The sequence below is a fragment of the Daphnia carinata genome, chromosome 4 (genome assembly GCF_022539665.2).
Source record: "Daphnia carinata strain CSIRO-1 chromosome 4, CSIRO_AGI_Dcar_HiC_V3, whole genome shotgun sequence".
Classification (NCBI taxonomy): domain Eukaryota; kingdom Metazoa; phylum Arthropoda; class Branchiopoda; order Diplostraca; family Daphniidae; genus Daphnia; species Daphnia carinata.
This window is the reverse complement of record NC_081334.1, coordinates 5,473,666-5,487,536: the sequence shown is the minus strand read 5'-3', so window position 1 is coordinate 5,487,536 and position 13,871 is coordinate 5,473,666. Positions and strand designations below refer to the sequence as shown.

At 44.8% G+C, this 13,871-nt stretch overlaps 2 protein-coding genes across 2 annotated transcripts; one reads left to right on the top strand and one right to left on the bottom strand.

Annotated features, from left to right (window-relative positions):
* Positions 1–27: 27 nt before the first annotated feature.
* Positions 28–3,252, bottom strand: LOC130687249 (uncharacterized). The gene is made up of 2 exons (XM_057510394.2): positions 2,101–3,252; positions 28–2,039 (listed from the first exon to the last, which is right to left on the bottom strand). The coding sequence occupies exons 1-2, from the start codon at positions 3,103–3,105 to the stop codon at positions 99–101; spliced, it is 2,946 nt and encodes a 981-aa protein (XP_057366377.1). The 5' UTR covers positions 3,106–3,252; the 3' UTR covers positions 28–98.
* Positions 3,253–4,420: 1,168 nt separating this feature from the next.
* On the top strand, positions 4,421–10,602 carry LOC130687243 (low-density lipoprotein receptor-related protein 6-like). The gene is made up of 5 exons (XM_057510384.2): positions 4,421–4,935; positions 4,992–5,899; positions 5,979–6,554; positions 6,621–7,904; positions 7,973–10,602. The coding sequence occupies exons 1-5, from the start codon at positions 4,638–4,640 to the stop codon at positions 10,181–10,183; spliced, it is 5,277 nt and encodes a 1,758-aa protein (XP_057366367.1). The 5' UTR covers positions 4,421–4,637; the 3' UTR covers positions 10,184–10,602.
* The last annotated feature ends 3,269 nt before the right edge of the window (positions 10,603–13,871 follow it).

Sequence of the window (13,871 nt, the reverse complement as noted above, 5' to 3'; positions counted from 1 at the left end):
CTCGCAGTTTTTTTTTTTTTTTACAGCTTCATATTAATGAATGTGTATTTCGATTAACGCTTTTACAGATTCTTCTACTTATCCCCAAAATGCGAAAATCAAATGGTGCCGTCTTCAGGGAACCAATGGCTGACATTTTCGATTCGACTACTGGTCATGTTGGCGTTGTTATGATGCGAAGCTTCGTCTGATTGTTGGGCTTGAACGATTTGTTGGTTGGCCGATCGCGTACTGGACCACACGGGAGGAGACAGGGCTGACATCAGTCGGGTGGGAACTTCGTCTAAGCCAACGGCCGAATGGCGTTGATTCATGTCAGTTTCATCCAAATGCGCAGCGGACACTTCAGCCATTCCGTCGCAAGACTGATCACAAGACTGATCCGCTTCGGCTAAATCATCTTCTTGGCCTGAAGTTGAAGCCGCCGATGCTCCAACTGGAACTGTCGAGTTGGTCTCTCGACTCTGGTTCGCGTTGTTACTGATGTCCAGCTTGCTCAAGGTGTCCACGACAAGAGGGTGAACCTCGGCCAATCGGCGGAAGAGGAAGGGGGTCAAAGCTTGACGAAGTACGTAAAGGGTGTCATCGGACGTCTGCTGGTGTAGGGATGCGGCGCCTTCCTCGTGATCCGACTCCTCTGGTAATTGGACGGTGCCAAGGAAAATTTCCAGCAAACTCGGGGTCAGTTCGCGGTTGTGCCCAACGACTTGATTAAACACTTTAATGAGCTCTGATTGATGCGGAGGTCGATTATTGTCAGTCGCACAGTCTTGCAGGGCGTTAAGAGCCATTTCCCGCAAAGGATCGCTGTCGAATTTGTGGAGAAGTTGCAGAAGTTGTGACAAAAATTGGGGTCGTGCAGCGTGCTCTGTCATAGCCATCCGGACAATAGTCTCAAGCCCCGCATTGGATTGCGCTTTATCTTCAGAGTCCCGTTCGGCCAGCAAATTCACGTTCAGGACTGAAGAAATATTCGGCTCAGGAACACGACGGTTTTCCTTGGGGCGAGCTCCAGAGTATTTGAGAGTTGACGTGTCTTTCACGACTTTATTGTTATTGCTGGTAGCGTTGCTTGTATCAAGCACTGAGCTGGATCTGGGCAAGGCCATGGCAGATACCACTGGCGCTGACATTGCTTCATTGGCTGATGGCTGTTGATGATTCAAATTTCGTGCGTTCACTTCAGGTGCCGTAACTCCTGCACTACTGCCGCTACCGTTTCCACCTTGGCCTCTGACTGAGAGCAGACCGTATGCCAAGGCTGACAGAACCCTGTTGTCAGCGTGTGGAGGACAATGCACACCAATTTCCACTTGACGCTGGCCTTTGTTGATTTTGCGTTTGGTCCGGCGTGCAGGTGGTTGGGCAATGTTATGAGGACTCGTTTCCGGCTGACTGGTAGCTTGAATCTGTTGACTCGTTGCGGGCAGGGCTGATGATGTTATGTCCGCGGCGAGTCCAGTTTGTTGGTGATCACCTTGATTTACGTTTGACGGCCCTGATGAGAGGAGATTCTGTCTCGAGTAACTACGGAAATTATCCCAATAGTTGTTTGTTCTGGTGCCTGGTGGCACCCGGTTATTCAGCGTAACTTGCGGATCGAATCTGTCCATGCCGGGGCAATCGTAGGCTGCCGCACTCGACCTCTCCGTCTTGGTATCGCGAAAAGGATTCTGATGGACTTCAACGCTTCTGCTTGCCGCTTCTGGGTGCTGGGGGTTCGGTTCCAGACTGAGTTGAACAGTCGCCAGGTCCCTTTGAAGTTGAGTGAGCATATGGCAGCATTGGCTAACGGCTTGCGCCAAAACATGAAAATCAGATCCACTGTCGTTCCATGACGAGTTTACAGGAAGTCCGGAAAGTGAGAAGCTAGATGTAGTGTTTCGTTGGACGGTAGGATTTCGATTGTTGAACTGCAAGTTCGATACGGCCGAAAGAAGACTTTCTGAGACCAAAGCCAGTCGACGTTGTTCGACCACCATTAACTCACACAACGAATTGGTCCGCTCCAATTGGTTTTCTATTCGATCAAGACGTTCCTGTGTAGTGAAGGAATAACGTAGAGTAAACGTAAATCATTCGTTCAGAAGTCATACTTACAATTGGGACGCTTATGGCTAAGCGGATTCCGTTTCTGGTGGATGTTTCAGCACTCAACAACCGTTCCTGTGAAGCGTGATCGTCTTGCCCAGTTACTTCATCACCTCCAATTTGGGCATCTTCCACTTCTTCTGTGGATGAGTCAAAAGAAGGTTCACCTTGCGTAAATACGTCAAGCAGAGAGCCATTGACTTGGGACGAGGTTGAGTATCGTTTGGGACTACCAAGGGAATCGTGACTTAAATTGTTTTGGGGCGAAAACAGGTGAGCACTGGCTCCAATTGGCTGCTGGTGTGGCTCTTTATTTAGATGCCTGGTAACAGTGGGGTTCGTTCTTGGTATGGCAGAAGTTCTGGCAGACCCACTAGATGACACATTGCGCAGAAAATCCAACGGATATTCCTTAGGCTTGCAGTTTTTGTCATCATTCTGCTGAGTATATGGGTTATAGTCCAGATCTATAGAAACATTTTGCATCAACTCTTGTAGCTGAACGAGTCTTTGTTGTGCTTCTTGGAGTTTCTGAGCACGATTACTAATGGATGTGTAAACTGTTTCAGCACTGCTGCTTATTTCTGCTCTTGTAGCATTTGGCGTTGGTTCCTCTGAATAGGGAGAATGCATCTGCTGCAACTGTAGCATGGCATTCTCGTATTGCCATTTCTTTTGCTGCAGCTCACACATCTTTTCTTGCATTTCTCTATGTTCCCCATCTGATGGGGTGTTGAGGACACATCTTGAATCATACAGGGGTGTAGCTCTTTGAAAATCCCTAAAAGGTAAATTTGCACCAGATAAAAATTGACGATTATTATCTCTGGCACCGTTCGCACTAGATGTTAAAGAACTCATCCTCGAAGACCGGCTCGTTCTCCGTTGGTCAGGAGCTAGATCCGAGGCTCTGTAATTAACAGATGAATTGTCTTTATAACTTGAAGACGACGTATTGCTTGTCACGGAGAGATTCCGTTGTCGATTACTATTTACAGGTCTACTTCCAGACATTTCACGAAAACGAAGAAATACAGTCAAAAACGAAATGTAAAAGATAGATGTATGACTGTTGCAGACATGTAAATACTAAAACAACAAAACTATTTTGACATTGGCTACCGATAAATAAATGGGATTTGTCCTTAAATCGACTAAGAGATGGTGCTTTGACGTAAATACCAACGGCGTCGAATTGTAAAAATGGAAAAGAGGAAAATACAAATACTATAATTTAATCCAAAATTGTAAACTTAAATAAACAGAAAAACCATTTTTTTTTCTTAAACATCTATCTAAGAGGTTTGTTAATTATAGATATTTACTCTTATAATTGTTTTTTATTTGGCAACGCCCTGCAGTTTTCGGCTACAGCCACTTCAGCAGCTCTCGTGTATTCTGTCGTTCACTTTTCTGCAGCCGTCTCCACAGGCAAAATGGTACGGCAAATTTTTATCGTTAAATATAGGGCATTTAGCATTAACATCGGTGTTTGACGATGTTTTTAATTGTGTATTATTGTACTGTATTTAACTTAACTAAATAATGTGAAGTAATGTGGTTTTCTTGAAATTTTAAAGGGGGCTCACAAAACATTGAAAGTCAAGAAGCTTCTGGCCAAGAAGATGAAGCAAAACAGGCCGATTCCTCAGTGGATTCGCCTTAGGACTGATAATACCATCAGGTAAGAATTATAATTTACACATCAAGGTGAATTGAAAAGTAATCTTTGATTGTTGTATGGTTTCAGATACAACGCCAAGCGTCGTCACTGGCGCAGGAAGAAGCTGAAGTTGTAAGATGGTCGTCCGCAGAACCGTGTGTGTTCCTTGGTCAAAAGTATTTTAACCAAACAATTTCCTCGTGTTGTTGATGAGGATTTTGGAAGACTTGTATGCTATTTGTCCAATGGAATCATACAAGGATCTATTCAAATGTATCTTGTTGTGTCTTTGTTCGTTTTCCAATACTGTCGACTTCAGATAAGTTTAGGGGTAAAAAATATCAGGCTATGTTTAGTTGTTGAGGAACAAGTAGCATTGTTTACTGGAATCCATAGCCCTACAAGCAAATTATGTTGTCGATAGACACTAAAAAAGGAAATTTGACATTTTTGCAATACCGGCCAATTTGCCTTAGGTATCAAGTTCATAGGAATTGGGAGGTCAGGTAGGGAAAACCACGGTATCAGAAAAAAGAAATCCCATGGGGTTAGAAAGAAGGGAAGTGGCGCAGATCGTCCCATATAAAGAACCAGAGGATGAAGAGGAAGAGATGCCCTTAACAGTAAAAAGAAAATAGTAAAAGGAATGCACGGCAACGTTGACATACCCAAAGAAAAAAGTCAGTAAAGATGGCTGCCCGGAGCTTGGTATCGAGCTAGTAAAAACTCTTTCAAAAGTTTGTTGTTTTCAGAGATTGTGATTAAATCGAATTGAAGTTCACCAGACAGTATTCAGATTGTGCTATTAGTGTCGTGTGAACTTTCCAGAGTGGTTAACTTGCAATGTAGCTTGTATCATGTGCGTGAGATTTAAATTGAAACTATGCGATTGCTGGTGCAGCTCTTGGCGGTTTTCCTTGTAACCGTCCAACAAGGTGCCTTTGCTCATCCGTGGCTTTTATTTGCCAATCGCAAAGATATTCGTTTGGTTGACGCCACACAGACGAGGAATCGCAATAACAATGTTACCATCATCATTAAGGACCTTGAGGATGCTGCTGCTCTTGATTACCACTACGAGAGGGGGATGGTCTGCTGGACAGACATCAGCCTGGAGATGATACGATGTGCTTACCATCAGGGAGCAAACTTGCTTAATAAAACAAATGTCATTACTACAGGTATACAAGTGGTTTCATTTTAGCTACTGTAGTTGTTCATCGTAATTTTGTGACAGGCTTGGTGTCTCCTGACGGCCTGGCCATCGACTGGCTTGGAAACAAGCTATACTGGACAGATAGTGAAACAAATCGCCTTGAAGTGTCTACTTTACATGGAGAAAACAGAAAAGTTCTCTTTTGGGAAGATTTGGATCAGCCAAGAGCCATCTGCCTCTTTCCAAAGAAGGGCTTACTGTTCTGGACCGATTGGGGAGAGAATCCCAAGATTGAATCTGCTGGCATGAATGGTGATCTCTCAACCAGACATGTCATTATCAAAGACGAAATTTTCTGGCCCAATGGGTTGACCATTGATTATGAAGAAGAAGCTATATTCTGGGCCGACGCCAAGCTTAACATTATCTGTACGGCAAGCCTGTCGGGCGAAAACAGGCGAACAGTGAGCCAAGGAGATTTACAACATCCATTTGCCCTAACCATGTTCAAGAACGTGTTGTATTGGACCGACTGGCAGACTAAATCTATCCATTCTTGCAATAAGAAAACAGGGACTGGCAGGAAAGCTGTTCTAGGCTCTTCACTAACCCCAATGGACATTCATGTATATGATCAAGAAAGACAGCCCTACAGCGCCTTACCTTGCCAAAATCAAAACGGCAAATGTTCTCATCTTTGTCTGTCTGCTCCGTACCCTCCTTGGTTCACCTGTGCGTGCCCGACAGGATCAAAATTGGTTGACAATTTTACATGCGCCGACGGTGCCCAACAATTGTTGCTGTTGGCGAGGCGCACAGATTTGAGACGCATCTCCCTTGACACGCCTGATTACACCGACGTTGTTTTACCTTTGGACGGTGTCAAGCACGCCATCGCAGTGGACTACGATCCAGTTGACGGATTCGTCTACTGGTCAGATGACGAGGTTCGAGGAATCCGTCGTGCCAAATTAGATGGCAGCCAACAGGTAGTTTATCATTGTAAAATTTTTCAATCTTCATTACGTGTTTCACCATCCGTCATTCCCCTATTTTTTTGTTTTTTAGGAGGATGTCGTTATGGCTGAGGTTGACCATCCAGATGGAATTGCAGTCGATTGGATCGGTCGTAATCTCTATTGGACAGACACTGGTACCGACCGGATCGAAGTGGCCCGACTTAACGGAACCTGGCGCAAAGTCCTCATATCTGAAAATCTGGATGAACCTCGCGCCCTGGCCTTAGATCCGGAGGTCGGCTGGATGTTTTGGACCGACTGGGGGAAAGAGCCGAAAATCGAGAGAGCCTCCATGGATGGTTCGGATCGCGTCGTCCTTGTAAATACTTCATTGGGCTGGCCCAACGGCATCGCCCTTGATTATGTCGAGCGTCGTCTTTACTGGTGCGATGCCAAAACAGACAAGATTGAAGTGGCCGATATGGACGGCTCGAAACGCAAAGAAATACTCAGCGAAAATGTGCCCCATATTTTTGGTTTCTCCTTGCTCGGCGATTTCCTCTACTGGACTGATTGGCAGCATCGTAGCATTGAGCGGGTGCACAAGTGGACTGGAGAGGATCGCAAAATTATTGTCGATCAGCTCCCAGATTTGATGGGACTCAAAGCTATAAATATCACAGAGGTAAACAGCTTATAATGATAGGTAACGTAACAAGGCATGGTAACACGACGCAATCGAATTTTACAGGTTCGTGGGACAAATCCTTGTGCTGTTGCTAACGGTGGTTGCTCCCACCTGTGCCTGAATCGACCGGGCAAATTTGTTTGTGCCTGTCCCATCGGTTACGAATTGACAGCAGATGAAGTTAATTGTGTTATTCCCGAAGCTTTCTTGCTGTTTACTCGCAAGGAAGACATTCGCCGCATCAGTTTGGAGGCGAATCACAAAAACGTCATCATCCCGATTGCTGGCGTCAAAGAAGCTAGTGCCTTAGATTTCGACGTCAACGACAATCGCATATACTGGACCGATATCGGAGTAAAAGCCATATCTCGAGCTTTCATGAACGGATCAAACCTGGAAGTGGTGGTTGAATTTGGTTTGGAGTATCCAGAAGGCATGGCTGTCGACTGGGTTGCCCACAATATCTACTGGGCAGACATGGGCAGTCATCGCGTCGAAGTTGCCCGGTTGGATGGATCCTCGCGACGCGTTTTGATCTGGAAAGATTTGAAGAATCCGCGAAGTATCGCCCTAGATCCTGGCGAAGGATACATGTACCTCGGCGTTTGGGGTTCTGTACCACACATTGAGCGCGCTGGTCTCGATGGTAGCCAACGTATCACGTTGGTCAACGGAGTTGGCCGGGTGAATGGGCTGGTAGTTGATTTTGCCACTAGACGCCTCTACTGGGCTGATGTGGATGGCAAACACATCGAGAGCTGTGACCTGGACGGCAAGCAAAGGCAAGTGGTGGTCTCGGGCAACATGCCCCAACCACATGGCCTGACTCAATACGAAGAATACATTTATTGGGCTGACTGGACCACGCGTTCGATCGAAAGAGCCCACAAGCAATCGGGTGAAAACAGAACCCGCATCCAAACTCAAGTTGATTACGTCATGGACATCCTCGTCTTCCACTCGTCTCGACAATCCGGCTGGAATCCATGTGCTGTCAACAACGGCGGGTGTTCTCATCTGTGCCTTGCTCTGCCAGCTGGATCTAGTGGCAGTTCGTCGCTTCGGTCACAAACAACGGCTTCGTCTACAACAGTTGCATCGTCCTCTTCATCAGCTTTGTCGGCCGCTACAACTATGGCTAATCTTCCAGCGGCTACAGTAGTCGTTCGTCAATCGCACACACACCGGTGCACTTGTCCTACACATTACGAACTTGTGGCAGACAATAAAACGTGCGTCGCCCCCAAATCTTTTCTGCTCTTCAGCCAAAAAAATTACATTAACCGACTTCTACCCAGCTCTCCGGATAGCCCTGATATGATTCTTCCTATCCGAGGCTTAAAACAAGTATTTATTTATAGCACAATTTTTATACGACATTTTTGATTTAACGATTATGTTTTTTTTTACTAAAGGTTCGTGGCATAGAGTTTGACCCTGTGGGTCAGCATTTATACTGGATCGATGGACGTTCGCAGACTATCCGCCGCGCTCTGGACAATGGGACACAGGCCTCAGTTGTTGTCGCGAACCCTACTCAATCGCTTCATCCATACGACTTGGCTGTCGAACCTTATTCTCGAGTCCTCTTTTGGAGTTGTTCAAGATTCAATGCCATCAACGCAACCAGAATCGACAATCAACTCGCTGTCGGTATCCTGGTTGGAGGGCCCACCACCAGCGACAAACCAAGAAATTTGGCGGTCCATCCTGTCAAAGGGTGGCTCTTCTTTACCAACTTGGTCTCGCCGGCCCGAATCGAACGGTGTCGCCTAGATGGCAGTGACCGAGTCAAGATAATCGATACCGATATTGACCAGCCTTCGGCGTTGACGATTGACACGGAAGAGGAAATGATCTTTTGGGCTGACACTAGCTTGAAGGTCATTGAGGTTGCAGCTCTAGACGGAACCAATCGCAGAAAACTCATCGCATCGCAGCTGGTACAGCCCATCGCTCTAACAGTTCATGGGCGTCACCTCTATTGGCTAGAAAAAGATTCACAAGTGATCGAGCGAGCGTTGAAGAGCAATGGTGAAGACAGACAAAGAGTGCAGGAGAGAATACCGTACTTATCGGATCTGCTTTCAACGTCTACACTCGATCCCAACTCGCTGGCATCAAATCCCTGCTATCCTCCCAATTCGGGCTGTGGACATCTCTGTGTTCTGATGGATTCTGGCGATCGTGGCAGATGTGCTTGTCCATTGAACATGGTTCTGGAAGATGGCAAGACTTGCGTCGAGCCACCGGCTTGCTCTCCAGAGCACTTTACCTGCCGTTCCGGAATTTACGAAACCGGACCATCTGGAAGTGGAGCAACTCGCTGCATCCCATTGTCGTGGCGTTGTGACGGCCAGACGGAATGTTCCGATGCTTCGGACGAAGAAGATTGTCCCGAATGCCGACCAGACCAATTTAGATGCCAGACGGGTCAGTGCATCGCCAAGAAACAAGAATGTGATGGCATATCTCAATGTATGGATCGATCAGATGAACAAAGATGTTGTCCAATTGGGCAGTTTTACTGTTCAGAACTCTGCCTGCCTGATATACTCCTGTGCGACGGTGTCCCTCATTGCCCTGATGAATCCGACGAATCAGTCATTTCTTGCGCAAATCGTGTGACTAATCCATTGGCAGGGGATTCCTCTAAAAGGACGACGTACATCATCGGTATTGTAGTTGGGCTTAGTTCCGTTGCCCTTCTTTGTTTTCTCCTTTTCTGCTGGCGAAGAAGACATCACAGCCACGCCGATCCAGATGAAGGAGCCCACGATCCACTCAATCCGTCTGCTCCTCGGCACACCATCGTACCCGGCCAGGCCCAGCTGCACACCGATTATCAGCTTCAGTTTGTTAGCAACATTGTTGGCGAGCGGACGGCGGGTGTTGGAGCTCCGTCTCATCTGGGCAGCAGTGCGGTCGACCTAATGAGTGGCCGTGGAGTGAAGAATGGAGGCGCCGTTATTGTGGACGGAGGTGGCGTGGCAGTCGGTTCCAATTCCAGCTGTCAGTTGTATGACCGGAGTCACGTGACTGGTGCCTCAAGTTCGAGTTCCAGCGGTCCAGGCTATCCTCAGGAGACACTCAATCCACCGCCCAGCCCTGCGACCGATACGCGATCTCACTGCACGGAGCCGTACTGCTGCACTGCCGTGAGCGGCCAATCTCACAAGTCGCACACATTGAGTCACGGACGCCAGTCTGCCCGTGGACACCAGCATCACCCAGGACATCAAACTAGGTTAGGTGGAACACCGAGCCAAGTGTATTCTACCTTACGATCCTACAAGCATTACAAAACGCGCAACCAGCCTCCGCCTCCTACTCCATGCAGTACTGACAATTTCGAAGAATCTGATTCGCAAGTGGCTTACCACAGTTCGCCTTCACCATCTTCCATACCGAAGATGGGTCCAGGATTCAAGAGTGCAAGTAGAAGGCAGCAATTATCACATAGACACCAACGGCTAGGTGCGGACTACGATAGCGATCCTTACCCTCCGCCACCTACACCTGCAAGATCACATTACGTCAGCGATGCATCGTGCCCGCCATCACCTTCGACCGAACGATCGTACTTTAATCCTTTGCCCCCGCCCCCTTCCCCATCGCCTCAGTAGATTCGATCGTAGTATTTTATGCCCGACATAATTTTATTCCTTTTCGAGAAAGAGTGTGGATTAAGAACACTAGGCTTATGTGAACGAAACTGTACAGCCATTTTAATCTCCCTGTAAATAACGTCTAACAAAGACAATCATGTGCGCTTGATTTCCCTTTTTCGATTTTCTCCCGTTCCCTGGGTAGTTTGTGGCCATTCATGTTCTCTATGAATATATCTGTTACTACCATGTTTCCATTTTGATAGAGTGCAAAATGATGAAAATAATTTGTTATCGACGTCTCATTTCGTTAACGTTGTTTTCATCTCCAGGCATCTGAATTTTTTCCAGGTCTTTGGAAATACGGCAAAATAAATTGCCCGTTGTGCCAACCACTTTTTTATGTTGCCTTAATAATACACTGTGGTGTCTTTCAATCATGAAGGGTCCTTGTTCCAAAAAATTTAGAGAAGCAAAAAAGCTCTCATATTGAGGCAATGGTACTGCACCGTCATTATAGAAGAACGACTTTCGATAAAGCGGCTTTGGAGACAAGTCGAAATTCCGATCTCCTATACTACGCAACGACAATTGAAGTTTTGTAGGCGACTGTTGCAAGCAAGCTGATTTTGTTTTAACTATTGCTCTAAAAAAAACAGTGAAAATTTAGCAATGAAAGTAAGAGCTTTTCATTGAAAATAAACGAAAATAACTATAATTTACTTTGTATTTTCCGTGAAATCAGACATTTCTTAATCGGTTTCATCTACTTTAACCCAAGTTCGGCTAAAAATGAGAAAGTGAACACAACGCGCTATTACGTACTGGCGCACTAGTATCTAGCGGCTAGCGCAATGCATCGCAAAAATTCGATGTATTTAAAAAACGGTTAATTTAATGAAAAAATAGCAATTTTCCCGTAATAAGCATTCAATTTTCACTATATTCTGTGATTTCTATGGCAATCCGTTTTACCCAAAATAAAATAATAAATATTGGCCTTTTTTCTGTTTTACTGCTATTGCCATCTACCGGTCACATTTCTAGTTAATTTAGTTAACGAAAATTCATACTCCATTTTGGAATAAACTAAAGGAAAGGAGCAAGAAATTAAAGTGTGTTCCCCCAAGTATTACGCTTTTTTTCTTTTTTTGAAAAGTTAAATCTTGATTTGGATGATTACTTTAAATTTGTTTAAAAACATTTAATTTGTGACGGATAGTTTCTCGTAATGACCTTTGCGTCCACAAGAGGCGCCTTAAACCGTGGCTCATCGAGCAGTTGTTTTTTCAGGCATATTTCTAGATTGGCTTAGCGCGTGCAGTCTGCCTTCCTCGCTCGATTTTGCTTCTTGACCTCGTGGCTTTGGCGATTTTTGGCGTTTAATTTACTCATTTTTCAACGCTTTTCAAGGTACGCTAATAGATTAAAATTAATAGCTGATACTAATGTTTGAATAATTTTGAGTTGGACAAATTTTTTTGTCTTCGAAAGATTAGGAGGTGGAAGTCGTACTTGCCATGAGGTAAGAAAAATAAAAATACTATTCGGGTTAGTACATTCTAGTCTGGCTAATCCCTAGTTATTAAACAGTTTGGAAAAGGACATTTTTCCATGGAATGCCCACAAGGAGGAGGTGGGAGTTGATCATGTAGGTGTCATAAGGTCAATATGAGACTTGTATCTAGTTTTCTTTTATTAAAGTTTAGTGTTCATTTCCAACCAAGAAGTGGGCCATGTAGCAAGAGATTTTCCACAAGGAGGGGTCATTGGTGGCAGCAAGTGTTACAATGTAAACATCAATTGTATCTTCACAAAAAATATTTTATGTTCCAGTGTTCATTGTCTTACCCCTAGTGTCATGAAGTTGGCCACACCTCAAAAGGCTGTACGAATCTATTCGTGAATTGACGAAAAACGGAAAGCCGCGTGAACAATACATTCCGGAAGCTGTGACAAGCGATGAAAAGGAACTGTTTAAGTGGGATCGTCTGTGGGGAACGCTTTAACAATTTTGATAAAGTCGTTCTCCATCGAATCCAGGTAAGCCATTTTTCGAAACAGTATTTTATGATTTGAAAATTTCTATTGGGTTTGCTTCAGGTTACAGGAAAAGATGTACCTCAATACATAAAATCACTCGAAGAAGGCGGCCTGCGCCCACTACTACTTCAAAACATTAAGAATTCTGGCTACATAAAACCAACACCTGTACAGAAAGCTTCAGTTGCAGTTAGTCCTTGTTCTTGCCAAAAGATATTTGATTGCTTGTGCTGTCACGGGCTCCGGCAAAACGGTAATCCAATTCATTAACGCTGTGTAATTCTGAAACCTTGATGCCCTCGTACTAACTTGATTCGAATGGGTCGGTATGAACTGGGTAAGTTGAGGTAAAAGTAATTTTGAGTGGGCACGTCGGTGATTGCGACTGCTTAAAGGTCCAATTGCATCTAAGATACTCAACAAACCCTTCGTGATATTCGTTGATTAAGTCATCTAAAATTTCACATTTCTTCATATAGGCGGCGTACTTGGTACCGGTTATGAACATATTGTTAGAACAAGGTGTTGCTGGTGCGTCGCCGCCATGGTTCAAAAGCCAGAAGTTGTAATTGTCGCACTCACTCGTGAATTTTCGATTCGAATTCACCGCGGGTCGTGTAAATTCTCCTACAATTCGGTTTTAAAATCTGTCATTACATATGAAGGAACTGTCGCGAGCCATCAGCGGTCAAATCTTCAAGCTGGGTGCAATACTCTTGTCGCGACCGCGGGGCGACTTGAGGATTTTCTCAACCGTGGAGTATTTTACTTCTCGACGGCCAGGTTTTTAATTTTGGACGAAGCTGATCGAATGCTTTATGGGTTTCGGTCCCGATATTGAAAAAATTGTCAGCCATCCAACGATGCCTCCGAAAGTATGTTCTCGATGGCTTTTGAGTATGAGATTTGACTGATGTAATGCTATTTGTTTCTCTGTAGGGAATCCGTCGTGTTTGTATGTTTACGGTTTCACTGGCGCCCAATCGGAAAATTGCCTTGTCTGGAAATTTCGCAAAGTGTGACGGCTTTTGGCAGAACTATGATTGAGAAAACAAGAGAGGATGTGGAGTCTAAATTTTGCGTCGAGAATGGCTATGCCCATGACGCCAAAGTAATATCCCTGGATTGTGAATAATTATTTGCAGAAGTACTGACTAATGGATTTTCTTTTAATTTAATATCACGTCAGGTAATCTATGGTAACACAGATTCCGTAATGGTGAAATTCGGTGTACCCACGGTGGCCGAAGCCATGGAATTAGGCCGAGAAGCTGCCGCATTTGTGTCGGCAAAATTTGTCAAACCCATTAATTTGGAATTGGGAAAAGTCTATTACCCCTATGTATTGATCAACAAAAAGAGGTAATTACGGTTCTGATTTATAAAGACTTGTTAGATGAGATACCAGTTGTACTGACTGTTTCTGTCTTCACAGGTATGCAGGATTGTATTGGACCAAACCTGAAAAGTTTGACAAAATGGATTGTAAGGGTATAGAAACCGTTCGTCGTGATAATTGTCAACTCGTTGCCAATCTTATCAATAGCTGTCTGCAGAAAATTTTGATGGAGCGGTAAACAAAAAGTCATCAATTTTAGTATTTGAAGTTTGAGGGTTTGATATTTTCTCATAGAGACCAGGATGGAGCCTTAGAATACGCCAA